At 38.7% G+C, this 18,502-nt stretch overlaps 1 protein-coding gene across 4 annotated transcripts in view; it reads right to left on the bottom strand.

Annotated features, from left to right (window-relative positions):
* Window positions 1-4,287: 4,287 nt before the first annotated feature.
* Window positions 4,288-18,502, bottom strand: part of LOC134325913 (Kv channel-interacting protein 2-like) — a 161,039-nt gene continuing 146,824 nt past the window's right edge. For 2 of the 4 annotated variants that reach the window (XM_063008112.1, XM_063008111.1), the window contains exons 2-8: window positions 7,948-8,072; window positions 7,276-7,345; window positions 6,739-6,809; window positions 6,544-6,651; window positions 5,480-5,584; window positions 5,173-5,235; window positions 4,288-4,828 (exon numbers count right to left, since the gene is read on the bottom strand). In XM_063008112.1, the coding sequence (XP_062864182.1) occupies window positions 4,781-4,828; window positions 5,173-5,235; window positions 5,480-5,584; window positions 6,544-6,651; window positions 6,739-6,809; window positions 7,276-7,345; window positions 7,948-8,072 (590 nt within the window). In that variant the 3' untranslated portion in view covers window positions 4,288-4,780. Of the gene's footprint in view, window positions 4,829-5,172; window positions 5,236-5,479; window positions 5,585-6,543; window positions 6,652-6,738; window positions 6,810-7,275; window positions 7,346-7,947; window positions 8,073-10,529; window positions 10,630-12,464; window positions 12,589-18,502 lie in introns of those variants that run through there. The other 2 variants (XM_063008109.1, XM_063008110.1) reach the window with 2 other exon arrangements.

Genomic DNA, 18,502 nt, shown 5'->3' with positions numbered 1-18,502 from the left:
TAAAAAGGTTGGTGGTTCAATCCTTTAATCCACACTGCCACTGTTGGGCCCCTGAGCAAGGCCCTTAACCCTCAATTGCTTGCATGGTTCTCGCTAGCACTGGAGTGGATACACGAGGTTAATGTTAAGTATTTTTGGTGACCACAATATCCCTTTTCTACAGTATATAATGTATATATAATTAATATTTATTGAAGCAGAATTTGAATAAACAAATTTGACAAATTTGAACAAGTTTAGACAAATGTAAATAAACACTCTTAGATAAAATATCAATAATATATATATATACAGTGTATCACAAAAGTGAGTACACCCCTCACATTTCTGCAAATATTTCATTATATCTTTTCATGGGACAAGACTATAGAAATAAAACTTGGATATAACTTAGAGTAGTCAGTGTACAACTTGTATAGCAGTGTAGATTTACTGTCTTCTGAAAATAACTCAACACACAGCCATTAATGTCTAAATGGCTGGCAACATAAGTGAGTACACCCCACAGTGAACATGTCCAAATTGTGCCCAAAGTGTCAATATTTTGTGTGACCACCATTATTATCCAGCACTGCCTTAACCCTCCTGGGCATGGAATTCACCAGAGCTGCACAGGTTGCTACTGGAATCCTCTTCCACTCCTCCATGATGACATCACGGAGCTGGTGGATGTTAGACACCTTGAACTCCTCCACCTTCCACTTGAGGATGCGCCACAGGTGCTCAATTGGGTTTAGTCCATCACCTTTACCTTCAGCTTCCTCAGCAAGGCAGTTGTCATCTTGGAGGTTGTGTTTGGGGTCGTTATCCTGTTGGAAAACTGCCATGAGGCCCAGTTTTCGAAGGGAGGGGATCATGCTCTGTTTCAGAATGTCACAGTACATGTTGGAATTCATGTTTCCCTCAATGAACTGCAGCTCCCCAGTGCCAGCAACACTCATGCAGCCCAAGACCATGATGCTACCACCACTATGCTTGACTGTAGGCAAGATACAGTTGTCTTGGTACTTCTCACCAGGGCGCCACCACACATGCTGGACACCATCTGAGCCAAACAAGTTTATCTTGGTCTCGTCAGACCACAGGGCATTCCAGTAATCCATGTTCTTGGACTGCTTGTCTTCAGCAAACTGTTTGCTGGCTTTCTTGTGCGTCAGCTTCCTTCTGGGATGACGACCATGCAGACAGAGTTGATGCAGTGTGCGGCGTATGGTCTGAGCACTGACAGGCTGACCTCCCACGTCTTCAACCTCTGCAGCAATGTTGGCAGCACTCATGTGTCTATTTTTTAAAGCCAACCTCTGGATATGACGCCGAACACGTGGACTCAACTTCTTTGGTCGACCCTGGCGAAGCCTGTTCCGAGTGAAACCTGTCCTGGAAAACCGCTGTATGACCTTGGCCACCATGCTGTAGCTCAGTTTCAGGGTGTTAGCAATCTTCTTATAGCCCAGGCCATCTTTGTGGAGAGCAACAATTCTATTTCTCACATCCTAAGAGAGTTCTTTGCCATGAGGTGCCATGTTGAATATCCAGTGGCCAGTATGAGAGAATTGTACCCAAAACACCAAATTTAACAGCCCTGCTCCCCATTTACACCTGGGACCTTGACACATGACACCAGGGAGGGACAACGACACATTTGGGCACAATTTGGACATGTTCACTGTGGGGTGTACTCACTTATGTTGCCAGCTATTTAGACATTAATGGCTGTGTGTTGAGTTATTTTCAGAAGACAGTAAATCTACACTGCTATACAAGCTGTACACTGACTACTCTAAGTTATATCCAAGTTTCATGTCTATAGTGTTGTCCCATGAAAAGATATAATGAAATATTTGCAGAAATGTGAGGGGTGTACTCACTTTTGTGATACACTGTATATATATATATATATATATATATAAATATATATATAATTGATATTTTATCTAAGGTTATAAAGTTGGGGTGTTTATTAAAATGTGTCTAAACATAAATACTTTGTAAGGTCCGCTGTTGTCTCCGCTGCTGGGGGATCCCTGATTGCAGTCGAGGTGGTTATATTGCTGCTCACGCCTCCTCCGACCCACGTTCAGCCCTTTCACCCATGCACTCTGCACAGGCCTTTCTCTATCTGCTAATCAGTGTCCTTACACAGTGTTTGAAGACCCCACCCACATAGTCCGTTCATCCCACCCTAGCAGAAACGTGTCTGCTGCAGGCACTGCCAATTATGCCCGCTAGATGGCGCCCAGCCGACCGGTGCCAACGCCGAGGTTCGAACCGAGGAGTTCAGAATCTCGGCGCTGGTGTGCTAGAAGAAAATCTAATAATTCTATTGATACTTTGCCGTAATTAAAACCTCGGTCTACATCAGATTAACCTGTTTATCTTGAAATACAAATAAGATTTTTGTTTTTGCCACAATCGTGGCTTAAATTATAACTGGAACAAATGAAGGACTTTCTTTTCTCCTCTTCTAGTCTGGCTTGGTCGTGCAGAATTCACAGGGATACTTAAACTGCAAGATGTCTGTGTAGCGATGGCTTCATTAAAGGGACTTAATTTTAATAGATTTTTCTCTAAAAATATTACTGCAACTGCATCAGTATTGATTTACATCAACATTGCAATTTAAACTGTATATGAATAACGTTACTGACATTAATTGCTTTAATTCAACTTAAGTTGACATTCATCACATTTTATTACTCACCTCTATATTTTTAACATGTGTGAGATTCAACCTCTTGTTCTACAGTCAGTGTAAGTCAATATGTAGGTTGTGTAGAGTAACATTGTTGCATTTTATTTCCCATTTGACCTTTAGGTAGAAAAATGCTCATCTAATAAGGGCACAAACTCTATTTTTGCGTCATACAAACATTTTAAGATACTAAAATTAATCTGGTGGCCTTTAAAACTCTTATTTGCATAAATTCTCAAGCAAAACATGATAATTTGAGCTTTTACTGCTAAGGTAGGCAACACACTTAAGCAACCATTAAACAAACATCCATATGCAATGGTGGGCCAGTACTGGCCGGTTTTAATCGATAGTTATTGCTTTATATACTAAATCTGGACACAGTTTATTGGAAAAAGTTTTTTAGTTAAAAACTAAAAATCCAGTGTCAGAATGATTCATTGTGATAGCAACTTTACATAACACAATCCTTAGATCTGATTGTGTAGAGTATGTATCAACAATGCAACTAAAGTGTACACCGATCAGCCATAACATTAAAACCACCTCCTTGTTTAATGTGTTCCACCACACATTGTCCATTTTATCAGCTCCACTTACCATATAGAAGCACTTTGTAGTTCTACAATTACTGACTGTAGTCCATCTGTTTCTCTGCATGCTTTGTTAGCCCCCTTTCATGCTGTTCTTTAATAATCAGGACTCTCCCAGGACCACCACAGAGCAGGTATGGACACGGTATTTAAAAAATCCAGCAGTGCTGAGAATCATCCACCACCTAAATAATACCTGCTCTGTGGTGGTACTGTGGGGGTCCTGACCATTGAAGAACAGGGTGAAAGCAGGCTAAAAAAGTATGTAGAGAAACAGATGGACTATAATCAGTAATTGTAGAACTACAAAGTGCTTCTATATGGTAAATGGAGCTGATAAAATGGACAGTGAGTGTAGAAACAAGGAGGTGGTTTTATTGTTATGGCTGATCAGTCAGTGTACGTGCACCACAATACTGAACTGACCCCTACGTTCCACCGTCTCAATGCTCAGCAAATAATTGTATTTAAAAATGCAGTATTGATTAATGATAAATCTGTGTCATTAAAATGTATACATTTACTACGATTTACCGTGCATTTTGCCTAAATTGTTTAAAAACTACCATGGTACTGTGGTCTTGCTTACTGGTAGCCTTGTCAGCATATTGGCTGGCAGATGGAAACAACTTAAAACTAGAGTCTTCCTATATTTTAGTGCGGATTTTTTTACTTGAAAACAGCATTTTAAATGCATCAGTAATAATGTGGACAAGATCTAAGAGTTATAATTGATTCACGGTGAAAACATTGGGTAGCACATGATTTCACTAACACAAAAGAATGGACAAGGGCTGTGAAATTCAAGCCATTAAATCCCTATAAACCCAGATTGCACAAAAGTATATAAACACCTGACCATAAGCTTGTTGGAATTCCCACACAGTTGGAAGCATATAACTGATTCTATACACCAGGTAGCAATTCTAAATGTTTACAAGGGGTGTTCACATATTTCTACTGGCATCAACCACTTTCTATGGACCTTGGCTTTAACCTGGGGTTTTCTTAGTAATGGCACAAAACAGTAGCACACAATCCGAACGAGGCACACATGGATGGCAGACCGACAACAGACAGGCTTTGGACTAGCTCAGGTAATAGATTATATTGTGTTGGTTATTTGTGACATCATGCGGTAATAAAAATCAGTCTGATATTGGGGAAATGTCCAGTTGTTCATAACGTTTATCCATTCATGGTACCATATACCTTCATGGTAGCGAACGTTCCTCCAAATTTCTGTATAATGTCAGACTGATGTTGTGGTTGTCTCTAGTCCAGCTCAGTTCCAGCATGTAATGTAAGATAAACAAGAGTAGATCTAAAAGCCAGTTTGATGCATCATCTTTTAGTATGTCTCTGGGAAAAAGAAACAAACATAATGTCCTCTGGCTGTATAGAAAGGAAAAAGGAGGAAGCCTCTGGCTGACCAGTTCTAAAGTTTTTGTAATTTCTCTCTGGTCCTTGGTCTCCTCTCTTTTAGAACATGTACCTAAATGACGTTGTCAAAAAGTTGCATGGACTGCATGATATTTTCATCCTGGTAAGGACAAAAATAGGTAAAGAAACAGATCAACACATGAGCAATATCTACAAACCAACCGTCCTGATGGTTGATAGCATTAAATTGGTTAAACTGATAAGTAGAAAAATTCAATATCAAAATTTTATAGTACATCTGCTGCTTTAAAGTGTGTGTGATGCATGCAACACATTACAAACAAACACGGTGACCGGATCATGTTTACACCTGTGTTATATCATCTTTCTTTTTAACATTTAATAATAAACTGAACATTTAAACTGATTTCATTTTAATTGTTTGCCTTAAACTGGCCACTGTGTGTATACTGAGAATGTCATGCTATGGCTGCAACAATGTACCTTTTGGCATGATTCAATAAACTCATCAATGGTGACCACACCGTCATTGTTACGGTCCATTTTCTGGAAAACACAGACATTAGAAAATATGTTTAAAATTCAACAATTACCTTTGAGTATATTGATATTGCTTATAAAAAAATAAATAAAATATGAATATTAGATTAAATACCAATTAGATACCACAGATATACACAAAAATACAGATTTTTCAGATTAGACAATTAAAGGTAAACATTTAATTAAAAACGTATTTTAATTAAAACATATACACAAAATGGCATATTTATATATAAAGATGGCACACCTGAAAGAAGCTCTCAACATGTTCTCTGGGAGCATCCTCTTGAATACAGGGGTATGTGTATTTACCCATCATGTCATAGATTGACTTCATGATGTCTAACATCTCCTAATAGTCAGATCAAAACACACACACACACACACACACACACACACACACACACACACAAATATGAATACAAATTTTATTTATTAGTTTAAACAAAACACCTGATTGATGTGGGAAGTCATTCTGACACAAAATAATAACTTTAGTTACTTTAGTAACATTAGTACAATTAGTGCAAAGTCAATACAATTACAGTTTCGAGACCTCTAAAAAATACAATTTAAGAGCATTGTGGTTCATGTTCTATAAATCATTATAGAAAAATTGTTTAGCTGAATCATCCAAATTTACTTTCTTAAACAATGAGACATTCTCGTTAAATACGTATGTCCTGGTACATCACTTCATTTATGTTTTCTTTAACGTGTAATGCTCCAGTACCATTTGCAGTCAGCAGCCCCATATTATATACCTTTATACATATGAGGGATCAAAAAGTTTCCACACTTTTATATTTTGGTTGTAAACAGTGATTGGTCGTGTCTGAGAGAGGGCTTATAGTCCGGATTTAGCGCCATCTGATTTCCACCTTTTTGGACGCTCAAAGAAGCTTTAAGGGAAAGAAGATTATCATGTGATGATGATGTGAAAGCAGCGGTGCATCAGTGGCTATGTGCTCAACCAAAAAAATTTTTTGCTGATGGCATTAAAAAATTGGTACGATGCTGGGAAAAATCGCCGGAAGTAATAAACTTGTGTAATTTGTTTTTGAAATTCCTAATAAATAGAGTTTAAAAAGTGCGGAATCTTTTATGACTCTCACTATAAATACCATTATGAATTCCAAATAAACAAAATTTCATGCACATAATTTCACAATAAGTCAAAAAAGCATTAAAAGCAAAGAACCAACGAGAAGTTATAATTGCTTCAATGATATGATTCAATTGTGTGACAATCTTCTTAAAATTCATTTATATGAAATACCCACAAATACATCTTTTTTACATTTGATTCACCTCTTTGGTAATGCACCCATCTTTATTGAGATCGTAAAGGTTGAACGCCCAGTTGAGACGATCATTTATTGTCCCCCTGAGGATGATGGACAGACCAATGACAAAGTCCTGAAAAAAGCAACACAACAATTCAACTGGGATTCCGCCAGTATCAGGCTTTGGTGAAATAGGAGCGCACAAATGAACTGCACTTACCTCAAAACTTACTGATCCATTTTTGTTAGTGTCAAATGCTTCAAATAAGAAATGTGCATACACACTTGAATCTGAGGGGAGAAAAATACATTTATGTCTTTTCATAGTATAGATACAGAACATTCAGCCAGTTATATTAGATATTTTATACAATAATACACACAACAAATATCAGACTTTTGTTATTGATTAATTATTGCATAAATGCAGGTAATTCAAAACCATTATATTCATTATTTACATTATACAGTGCTGTAAATACAATATTACCCCCATTTCAGTGTTGCCACTATTAGCAAGGCCCTTAACCCTCATTTGCTTCAACTGTATACAATCAGAATTGGAAGCTGCTTTGAATAAATGTGCCTGCTAAATGATGTACATATAAATAATATTAATATAATGTCTGACCCTACACATTATTATTGTGTCAAAGATCTATACAGGATCGCTCAGTACTCCAGAATAAAGACAAAGAGAAAATATTGAGAGGAAAAGTCTGCAAATAACATATGAGAGTGAATTGTGCTGACTCACCTCCTTGTGGGAAGAACTGGGAGTAAATTACTTTAAAGGTTTCTTCATTCACAACACCACTGGGACATTCCTACAACACAGAACAGTGATTTGTGTTAAATTAATGTGATTTTTAAATAATTCAGTACAAGCAGATATTTCGGCAGCACACCAGCACTGGGATTCTGAACTCTCTAAGTTCAAATCTCAGCTCTGCTACCGGTCGGCTGGGTGCAATCTAGCAGGCACAACTGGCAGTGTCTGCAGTAGACAGAATTGGTCACTAGTGTGCTGGGTGGGAAAAGAAAGGGACACTAATTGGCCATGCTAAACTGGGAGAAAATACATAAATAAAATACTAAAAAATAATAACAATTCAATACATTATTTCACTTTACCAACAGTGTTACAGATATTTATTTATATAATTATTTACAAGATAAAATTGGATTTATTTTTTGTTAAAAGCCCAGCAATGTTAGATTAACTAAAGCAGTGGCCCTCTAGTAACTTTTAGCTGTAAACAGTTGCTTAAAGAACTTAAATGGGAATTAAATGGAATGGAAATACCTTTAATATTATAATATGCAATTTAAGCTTTCATGTTAATCTTAAGCTGACTGCTCAGGTTGGGTCAGCATGTAAATGTGACCCTGGTAAATAATAAAACTTCAGTATGGAGGAGAACCTCACATTTTTAAAGCCTCTGTAAAGCACTTTGAGTTCCTTCCTGGTGAACTTGGTTTGCTCCTGCAGCTTCTCCAGCCCCTCTGGCCGATGACACACTGTAGAAAGCTCAAAATCATCCTCGATGCTGTCTGTGAAACACATACAAGCTTGTCAGAACCTTAACAAACACCTCACTCTATTCACACCTTATAAACATGACTTGCGCTATCATTTCTGTGCTATATGCTGTACAAAGAGGTAATAGCAATATATTAACATTAACCCATTATTGAATAAAATAGTCACCAGTGACATGTTTATGGAACTTTTTAACATTATTTGCGATACAACTATTTAACATATGTACTGTAGATATTTCATTCAATTATAATAATGGAACACTGGACACAATATGTGTGTTCTGATTTTTTGGCTGCCATTTATTTTTATTCATTTTTAAATCCATTTTAAATCCATAAGTACATTTAGAAAGCTCTTTATTTTTCCTGACACACAAGGATGCATAATACTAATAGTAATAGATAGAAAATAATTGTAGGTGGCCATATTTGCCCATATCTAGCCTGTGAAACAACTAAAAAATAAATGAAACAAAGCTTGGTCATCAATGAATGTATCAATAAATATAATGCACATATTGCAGTTGTGCCTTGTGTTTCAGACTAATGCAGTTCTAGTGTGGCACAGCCACAGTTCTACAACAGAAAAAGTCATCTTCAAAAATATTTTGAATATAAGCAAGATTCTCTTACGTTCATCATTAAGAGATAAGATACATAATAGAAAATAATTTAAATGTATTCTATTTTTGTAATCATTAACTAGAAGTAAAATGGTCTTACTGCACAGGTAGATAATTTTGCCTGATAGTCTATTCCATTTTATAATTATTTAATCTATCCCTTTCATGATTCTGTAAACATAAACAATCTGAAAGATGAGTTTTGCTAAAAAGAAAATGACATAAAGAAGTACCCATAAATAATTTATAGTAAGAATTAAAAATGGCTAGGTGTTCACATTTAGCCTACAACATCTGAGGGGTAAATTATAAATGTACAGTATACAGTCAATTATAAACTTTATACCTTTGAGGGGTGCCCCAAACAAAGTAGCTGGAGCACAGGTGACACTATACACAATCAAGTTTAGTCTAGATCACCATGGAATTAGAGATTAAGACATCTGGAAAACACTGCTTCAAAATTGGCCACTTAAAGCTTAACTGATGTATGTCTATTTAAGTGGTACTTGATCATTTAGACATGTTTACATATTGTCATCCAGCCACCTAATGCACTACATCCATGCTGGCAGAGATGAACATCAGACTCACAAACACCATCTGACCCTTTTTACCCAGTCAGGTGCAGGCTTCTACATAGAATCATAAGACGCCCAGAGAAACATGCTATAAATATTCCTTGGCCGTTTATGTCGGTGCCACAACCAGACGGGATCAATTACATCTGAGTTGTGCCCAAGTAGGTCATCAGTGGCCTTGCAGAACAGACTGCTGCACCTCCAGAATGCTCCATGGTAGTAATAGTTTCTTCTTCTTCTTATTATTTTCCTTGGCCTTTTATCCCGTTCAGTTGCGTGGTCGGCTCTCGGCGGATCACGATCCGCGTATCGATTTGGCACAATTTTTACGCCGGATGCCCTTCCTGACAAAACCCTCCCTATTTTTATCCGGGCTTGGGACCGGCACTACAATGCACTGGTTTGTGCATCTAGCGGCTAGGACAGTTCAGTGTTTCCAATTAGCCTGGTGGCATGTTTTTGGACTGTGGGAGGAAACCGGAGCACTCGGAGGAAACCCACGTGGACACGGGGAGAACATGCAAACTCCGCACAGAAAGGACCCGGACCCGGACCGCCCCACCTGGGGATCGAACCCAGGACCTTCTTGTTGTGAGGCAACAGTGCTACCCACTAAGCCACCGTGCTGCCCACATGGTAGTAATAGTTTACTTTACTTAAAAGGGAAGATGTAGACTCATGTATGTAATTAACCCATAAAATATGTAAATAGTAATACATAAAACATTACATATAAAGCAATTAATATCAGCTTTTACAAAGGTAACCATACAATGGCTGACCCATGTGCTTTGACCCCAGCTTCCAAACAAGCTGGATATGCTGAAAAAGAAGTTCATTGTACTGTACACCTATCTATCTATCTATCTATCTATCTATCTATCTATCTATCTATCTATCTATCTATCTATCTATCTATCTATCTATCTATCTATCTATCTATCTATCTATATCTGACAAATAAAGATGTTCTTCATTCTTCTTCTTCATTTTCTACTTAAGCAGCTGCCTAGGTAGGCAGCAAGGCAGCTTACTACGTTTAAGAACAGACCCAATATCTTATATAACTGATTTTATACACCTGTTAGCGATGAAAATGAATTTGACTGGAATGGTCTTGACTGCAAGGAAAGGGGTGTGTCAAATGGTGAATGAATCTTCTGTTATGTGTGTGTTCATCAGTTGTATATGTCTTATACGTGTGTGGTGGGATTGGATACAGGTTTATACAAAGAAAAGAAAGTGATGCGATGGTGAGTCACTTGCATTCACTGACTGAGGGAGGGGCACTGGGCCCACAGCAGGGCAGCAGCATGAGGAAACACTCTTTAATGCTTTTTTTGCTTTGGCTTGGAGTGTTACCTGCAAGTCACCAACCACAACAAAAAGTTAGATAACGAGTGAGATCATATGAGAATGCATGCAAAAGGAGCAGCTACGAGCACATACACAAAGAGACTGCATGCATTTAAAAGGCGGACCACATCTGCAAATAGCCACAGATGAATAGTCTACTCTTGGAATTTATAAGCTCATGAATATAACAAATTTAGCTTCAATGACGGTTCATGAGCTGGAGTCAGAAAAGAGACAATTCCTAGCTTCATGTCTCTCAAGGCAAGTATGCTAGCCCTGAACCTTTTAGGTTAGTAACTTAAATGTAATATAATAGAAAGAATTAGATGACAAAAAGGGGAAAAAATCTTTAACAAACTGTCTCTTTTTTGTTTTTAAAAATAAGTGAATTGAACAAAAATGGAAAGGGAAATGGAGCTCCAAGTATTTAGTCATAACAATTAATTAATTCTGTAAGTTATGCAAATCCCATGCAACACAACACTCTGCAAGCGACTTTGCTGACCGGGCTTTAATAAACACTTTAAACACTGAATCAGTTTTGCCAAAGTAAACATTCATCAATCTCAAGGAAATTCAAATGAAAACTGGCTTTTGGGGTCAGGTGAGCGTATGTAGTGAAAAACGTTATTTGACTTCAAAAAAGTCTCTGAAATCAGTAAGAATACAATGTGTGTTCTTATTGTCGATGGTATAAAAACAATTGTATAAAATAAAATATATGCTTCAAAGTTTGTGGCAACAGTTTGGAGAAGGACCTTTACTGTTCCAGCATGACTGTGCCCCTGTAAACAAATTAAGGTCCATAAAAACAAAGTTTAACTATTTTCGTGTGGAAAAACCTCAGTGGCTTGGACAGAGCCATGTGCAAACACACAAAACAAACAATGTCTTTAATAAGTACTTAAATACACAAAACTATGATTGGGAATATGTTGTATTTTGTTACAAAAATGACGCTCTTTTAACCAGTCACAATCCTCCGGGAGCTCCGGTTTCCTCCCACAGTCCAAAGACATGCAAGTGAGGTGAATTGGAAATACTACATTGTCCATGACTGTGTTTGACATTTGATGTGAAACTTGTGTAATGAGTTTGGTTGTTTGTTTATTAGGATTTTAACGTCATGTTTTACACTTTGGTTACATTCATGACAGAAACGATTACTCATTACACAAGATTAATCAGTTCACAAGGTTATATCAAACACAGTCATTGACAATTTAGTATCTTCAATTCACCTCACTTGCATGTCTTTGGACTGTGGGAGGAAACCGGAGCACCCGGAGTAAACCCACGCAGACACGGGGAGAACACGCAAACTCCACACTGAAAGGACCCGGACCGCCCAACCTGGGGATCCAACCCAGGACCTTTTTGCTGTGAGGCGACAGTGATATCTGTGTAATGAGTAACTTCCATTCCTGTCATGAATGTAACCAAGAAGATGAAGATGAATCCTTTACTGTCATTGCACATTGTACTTGTACACTTGCACAACAAAATTGAAATACATACCCAAACAACAGCAAACAATGATAGCACTATATATAAATATACAAATCTAAATCAACATTCAAACAAAACAGAAGCTGAACAGAAGCTATTGCACATGTCCCATTGCACATGTCCCATTGAAATTTTTTAATTTCAGTTATAAGTTGCACATTGGCCCATTAAAAGTGAAATATGAATGTGCACGAGACCCGTTGAAATGACACATGACGTTAAAATCCCAATAAACAAACCAGTCACAAAAATTAAACCAATACCCTTGAAACAATCCAAATAAAAAAAGACGGTTGCATAATGATCTCGCAATGCTTGTCTTCTCATCTTACCTTTATCAGAAAAGTCAAGTATTCCCAAAAAAAGCAAGAGCCTGAGAGAGCTGCAAAACACTAACAGAACGCCAAAGGTCTGTAAGCCCTCCACCTCCCATTCCTCCCTGAAGAACACCAACATGATTCTTTCAGAAGCTTAAAAGTCCTTCCATTCTTTCTCAGAGTCAGATGTCTCATCCACAATACTCCAAGTGGACACTTTTCTGGACTACAGTTCCCTTGAGATTTCCAAATTCACAATTTTTTGGTTATTCCTGTTCTGCGATGAGCATGGTGATGTCTTTAAAAAATCCTTAATCTGTATTAACTTAATAGTCCATCATATCAGATGAAAAAAAGCAGATGAAAAGAAGCAGACCTCCACTCAAACCAGACATTTCCCCCAGTGAATTTAAGTCACGCCTAATTTCACCATTCCCCTACCTCCCTAAGCATAATTGGGTCATTCTTTTCGTTTTTTGAGTCACTGCTGGATCAGGAGGAGGAGTAGGTGGGCATGTAGGCGGGCAGCAGTGGGCATGCTGGCAGATGTGACATTGTCTCTTGCTTTCTCGAAGCCTCTTTCTGTATCTCTGTATATTAATCTATTTCCTAAGGCGTGCAGCCTCTTTCCTGCCAAAACTCCTCATCTCAATGTTACAACAAAGCAGCCATTGAAATATGAGGGAGTGGCTATTTTGGGCTCTACTACGTGTGAACTATCAAGCATACAGTCACATAATTCATAGAGACAACCACTGGCAGTAAAATGGGCTGATTACACATTTACACTGGAGATTACACTGATCAGCCATAACATTAAAACCACCTCCTTGTTTCTACACTCACTGTCCATTTTATCAGCTCCACTTACCATATAGAAGCACTTTGTAGTTCTACAATGACTGACTGTAGTCCATCTATTTCTCTACATACTTTTTTATCCTGCTTTTACCCTGTTCTTCAATGGTCAGGACCCCCACAGGACCACCACAGAGCAGGTATTATTTAGGTGGTGGATCATTCTCAGCACTGCAGTGACACTGACATGGTGGTGTGTTAGTGTGTGTTGTGCTGGTATGAGTGGATCAGACACAGCAGCGCTAAGTGTGTCCACTCACTGTGCACTCTATTAGACACTCCTACCTAGATGGTTCACCTTGTAGATGTAAAGTCAGAGACGATCGCTCATCTATTGCTGCTGTTTGAGTTGGTCATCTTCTAGACCTCCATCAGTGGTCCCCCACGGGGCGCTGTTTGCTGGATATTTTTGGTTGGTGGACTATTCTCAGTCCAGCAGTGACAGTAAGGGGTTTAAAAAACATACCACTCATGCCAGCACAACACACACTAACACACCACCACCATACCAGTTTCATTGCAGTGCTGAGAATGACCCACCACGCAAATAATACCTACTCTGTAGTGGTCCTGGGAAAGTCCTGGCTATTGAAGAACAGCATGAAAGGGGGCTAACAAAGCATGCAGAGAAACAGATAGACTACAGTCAGTAATTGTAGAACTACAAAGTGCTTCTATATGGTAAGTGGAGCTGATAAAATGAACAGTTAAAAAAACAAGGAGGTGGTTTTAATGTTATGGCTGATCGGTACAAGTAGAACTAGTAATGAAACTAGAAATCCATCCCAAATCACAAGATCTATTAATCACCAAGTGCATCAGAAATCAGATGATTCTCACCTGCAGCCAGCTGCCCCTTTATTATAATTATTATATTATTAGTAGTATTAGTAGTAGCAGTAGTAGTATTACTGCTGTTTATAATAGCATTTACTAAGCTTTAGTTAAGTTCAACAAGTTACAGACCCAAACAGCAGTGTGTGTGTGTGTGTTTGTGTGTGTGTAATGTTAATCCTGCACAGCATATGAATCACAGAGAGACAGAATCATTTAACAATCGCCAGATTTAGACGTGTACCTGCAAACCTATCCCACTCCAATTAGATTAGAACCACTGGAGGTGAAAAACAGACAAGTCGTATAACAAATGACCCCCATGTTCTCAAATTTGGGCGACTCGATTTCATTTAATGCTGAAAAAAGGTTGGTTATTTTTATAGATCATTGTCATTACTTATATTTAATATTCTGTCTGGATGTTGGCTACATTATTACAAAGCTAATTACAACTAATTAGATGAGCATGTTGAATCCACTTTAACAGACCAAAAAGGAGGGAGGTTTATAACAGGGGTCAGGATTTGGTGCTGTAGTGTATATATATACAGTATACACTGATCAGCCATAACATTAAAACCACCTTCTTGTTTCTACACACACTGTCCATTTTATCAGCTCCATTTACCATATAGAAGCACTTTGTAGTTCTACAATTACTGACTGTAGTCCATCTATTTACATACTTTTTTAACCTGCTCTCACCCTGTTCTTCAATGGTTAGGACCCCCACAGGACCACCACAGAGCAGGTATTAGTAGTGGATGATTCTCAGCACTGCAGTGACACTGACATGGTGGTGGTGTGTTAGTGTGTGTTGTGCTGGTATGAATGGATCAGACACAGCAGCGCTGCTGGAGTTTTTAAATACTGTGTCCACTCACTGTCCTACACTCCTACCTAGTTGGTCCACCTTGTAGATGTGAAGTCAGAGACGATCGCTCATCAGTGGTCACAAGATGCCGCCTACGGGGCGCTGTTGGCTGGATATTTTAGGTTGGTGGACTATTCTCAGTCCAGCAGTGAGAGTGAGGTGTTTAAAAACTTTAGAACGGCATGAAGACAGTATGAAAAAGGGCTAACAAAGCATGCAGAGAAACAGATGGTCTACAGTCAGTAATCTATATGGTAAGTAAAGCTAATTAAATAGACAATGTGCGTACAAACAAGGAGGTGGTTATAATGTTATGACTGATTGTATATATATATATATATATATATATATATATATTCTTTCACAATTCCACAGTGCTTAAATTATGCTCCTGATACGAAAGCTGGATAGAATTGTCACACAATGCATTAATTTATTTTATATATTTTTAATGGGTGCAGGCAAACTAGCCCTCTCTATATGGGCACAGAGAGACGTCACCAGATGGAATCACTATATGGCAAACAGCATCCTCTAATACGTTTAGGTGGTGCGGAAATACCAATAGCTGACAGGTGTTTGAAATCAATTAGATAAGGACTATGTGTAATACAGTATTTTGCACGAAGCAAGGTCCATAAAGGCGTGGCTTGTTGAGAGTTTGGTGTGACCGCAGAGCACTGACCCTGCCATTGTGTAAAGTCACAACCATACTGGACTTTTACTACAAACGTTGCCTGGGCAGAGCGAGAAACATCATCACGGACTTTTCTCTCTGCTTCCGTCTGGCAGGCGTTACAGGAGCCTCCGCTCTTGCACCAGCAGACCCAGGAGGAGCATCTTCCCCGAAGCTATAACCCTCCTGAATTCCACCTCAACACTTTAAAAAGTATCACAGCACACTTTGTACTGCACTGAACACTTTTTACAAGTATACTGTTTCATCTATATTTGCACAATGCACTATTGCACTATTTACACCCGCAAAACTGTAAGGTATATGTTGTATATATGTTATACTTATATACTCTTGTATTACTACAATATTTCTGTGCATTTTAGTCACTTTTGTCACTCACTGTAAATACATACCATTCATATACACTGCACAATCAGCAACACCTGTACTACTACATACTCTATACTGCCAAAAGTATTCGCTCGTCTGCCTGCACACGCATATGAACTTGAGTGACGTCCCATTCTTAATCCATAGGGTTTAATATGATGTCGGCCCACCCTTTGCAGCTATAACAGCTTCAACTCTTCTGGGAAGGCTTTTCACAAGGTTTGAGGAGTGTGTTTATGGGAATTTTTGACCATTCTTCTAGAAGTGCATTTGTGAGGTCAGACACTGATGTTGGACGAGAAGGCCTGGCTCGCAGTCTCCGCTCTAATTCATCCCAAAGGTGTTCTATCGGGTTGAAGTCAGAACTCTGTGCAGGCCAGTCAAGTTCTTCCACACAAAACTCGCTCATCCATGTCGTTATGGAGCTTGCTTTGTGCAGTGGTGCGCAGTCATGTTGAAACAGGAAGGGGCCATCCCCAAACTGTTCCCACAAAGTTGGGAGCATGGAATTGTCCAAAGTCTCTTGGTATGCCGAAGCATTAAGAGTTCCTTTCATTAGAACTAAGGGGCCGAGCTCAACTCCTGAAAATCAACCCCACACCATAATGCCCCCTCCACCAGACTTTACACTTAGCACAATGCAGTCAGACAAGTACCGTTCTTTTGTCAACCAGCAAACCCAGCCTCGTCCATCGGATTGCCAGACAGAGAAGCGTGATTCTCCAGAGAACACATCTCCACTGCTCTAGAGTCCAGTGGCGGCGTGCTTTACACCACCGCATCCGGAAACCCATTCCATGAAGCTCTCTACGCACTGTTCTTGAGCTAATCTGAAGGCCACATGAAGTTTGGAGGTCTGTAGCGATCGACTCTGCAGAAAGTTGGCGACCTCTACGCACTATGCGCCTCAGCATCCGCTGATCCAGCTCTGTCATTTTACGTGGTTACCACTTTATGGCTGAGTTGCTGTCGTTCTCAATCGCTTCCACTTTGTTATAATAGCACTGACAGTCGACTGTGTAATATTTAGTAGTGAGGAAATTTCACGACTGGACTTGTTGCACAGGTGGCATCCTATCACGATACCACACTGGAATTCACTGAGCTCCTGAGAGCGACCCATTCTTTCACAGATGTTTGTAGAAGCAGTCTGCATGCCTAGGTGCTTGGTTTTATACACCTGTGGCCATGGAAGTGATTGGAACACCTGAATTCAATGATTTGGATGGGTGAGTGAATACTTTTGGCAATATAGTGTATGTCTCCTCAATTTAAAATGGGCACAAACTCCCAAAGACACACCGAAGGTTTGTGGGAAACATCCCAGAAAACTGAGGGCAGTTAAGGATCCAATATAAGAAGCAAGTCAAGAAATAGAGAAATCAGTTTAGAATAATTGGCTTTTGAACCATTTTCTCTCCATTTCAATTAAGAAAAAAAGGCCTTTCTTTCACTGTGCTTGTATTCAGGATTTTATCTCCAAACCTTTCTGCAACCAGGAGGTGGCACTACATAGTTATAAATCCATGCATTTTTTTACTTCGTCACACCTAAACCTACAAAGAAATGTTATGTATATTCAACACTTCAGATAAACAAGAATAAAAAAGGCACTAAAATCATACTACACAAAATTAACATATAATAAATAATATATAAGGCCTTAAAAGTTCCCTTTCTGATAGACCATAAATTGTTTTTGTTTGTCTCATATTTATTTATTTTATTAAGATTTCACAATTATGTCTACAGGTAATTACTGCTTACACAAGATTCATCAGTTTAAGTTTTAATGTTAAACACAGTCATGGACAATTTTGTATCTCCATTTAACCTGACTTTCTTTGGACTGTGGGAGGAAACAGGAGCTCCTGGAGAACATGCAAACTCCACACAGAAAGGACCCGGAACACTCCACCTGGGAATCGCATCCAGGACCTTCTTGCTGTAAGGCAACCATGCTACTACTCTGAGAAATGCTAATGGCCACCTTCTGCTAAAAATAAAACACCTAAGGTATCATTAGATATTCCAAAGCCTCACGGCTATGGTGAAACCACTCACACATCCTGCTGCTGTATTGAGTTCTGTTTTTCACACCTGCTTTCTCCAGCTGGTGCAACAGATCTCTATTAGAGCTTATAGATGCCAGGAAAGCTTTCACACCGACAACTTTAATGTAAGGAAAATATAGCACAGCTGGACTGAAGACAGGAAGAGTTCATCATAAAAAATGATAAAAGTTTGAGCTGTTTGCTGACAATATGTTATCAGCATTGAAAGAACAGTCTGGTTCAGAAGTCCAGATGTCAAAACAATAAAGGATTGTATTATTGAGCTTACAACTCCATTGCATTGCACCCTGCTTTGCAGCAACAACAACTCCTCCGGAAATATTTCCCACATGATTTTGAA

This window comes from Trichomycterus rosablanca, chromosome 14 (assembly GCF_030014385.1).
Source record: "Trichomycterus rosablanca isolate fTriRos1 chromosome 14, fTriRos1.hap1, whole genome shotgun sequence".
NCBI classification, from domain to species: Eukaryota; Metazoa; Chordata; class Actinopteri; order Siluriformes; family Trichomycteridae; genus Trichomycterus; species Trichomycterus rosablanca.
This window is presented reverse-complemented; position numbering and strand designations above follow the sequence as displayed.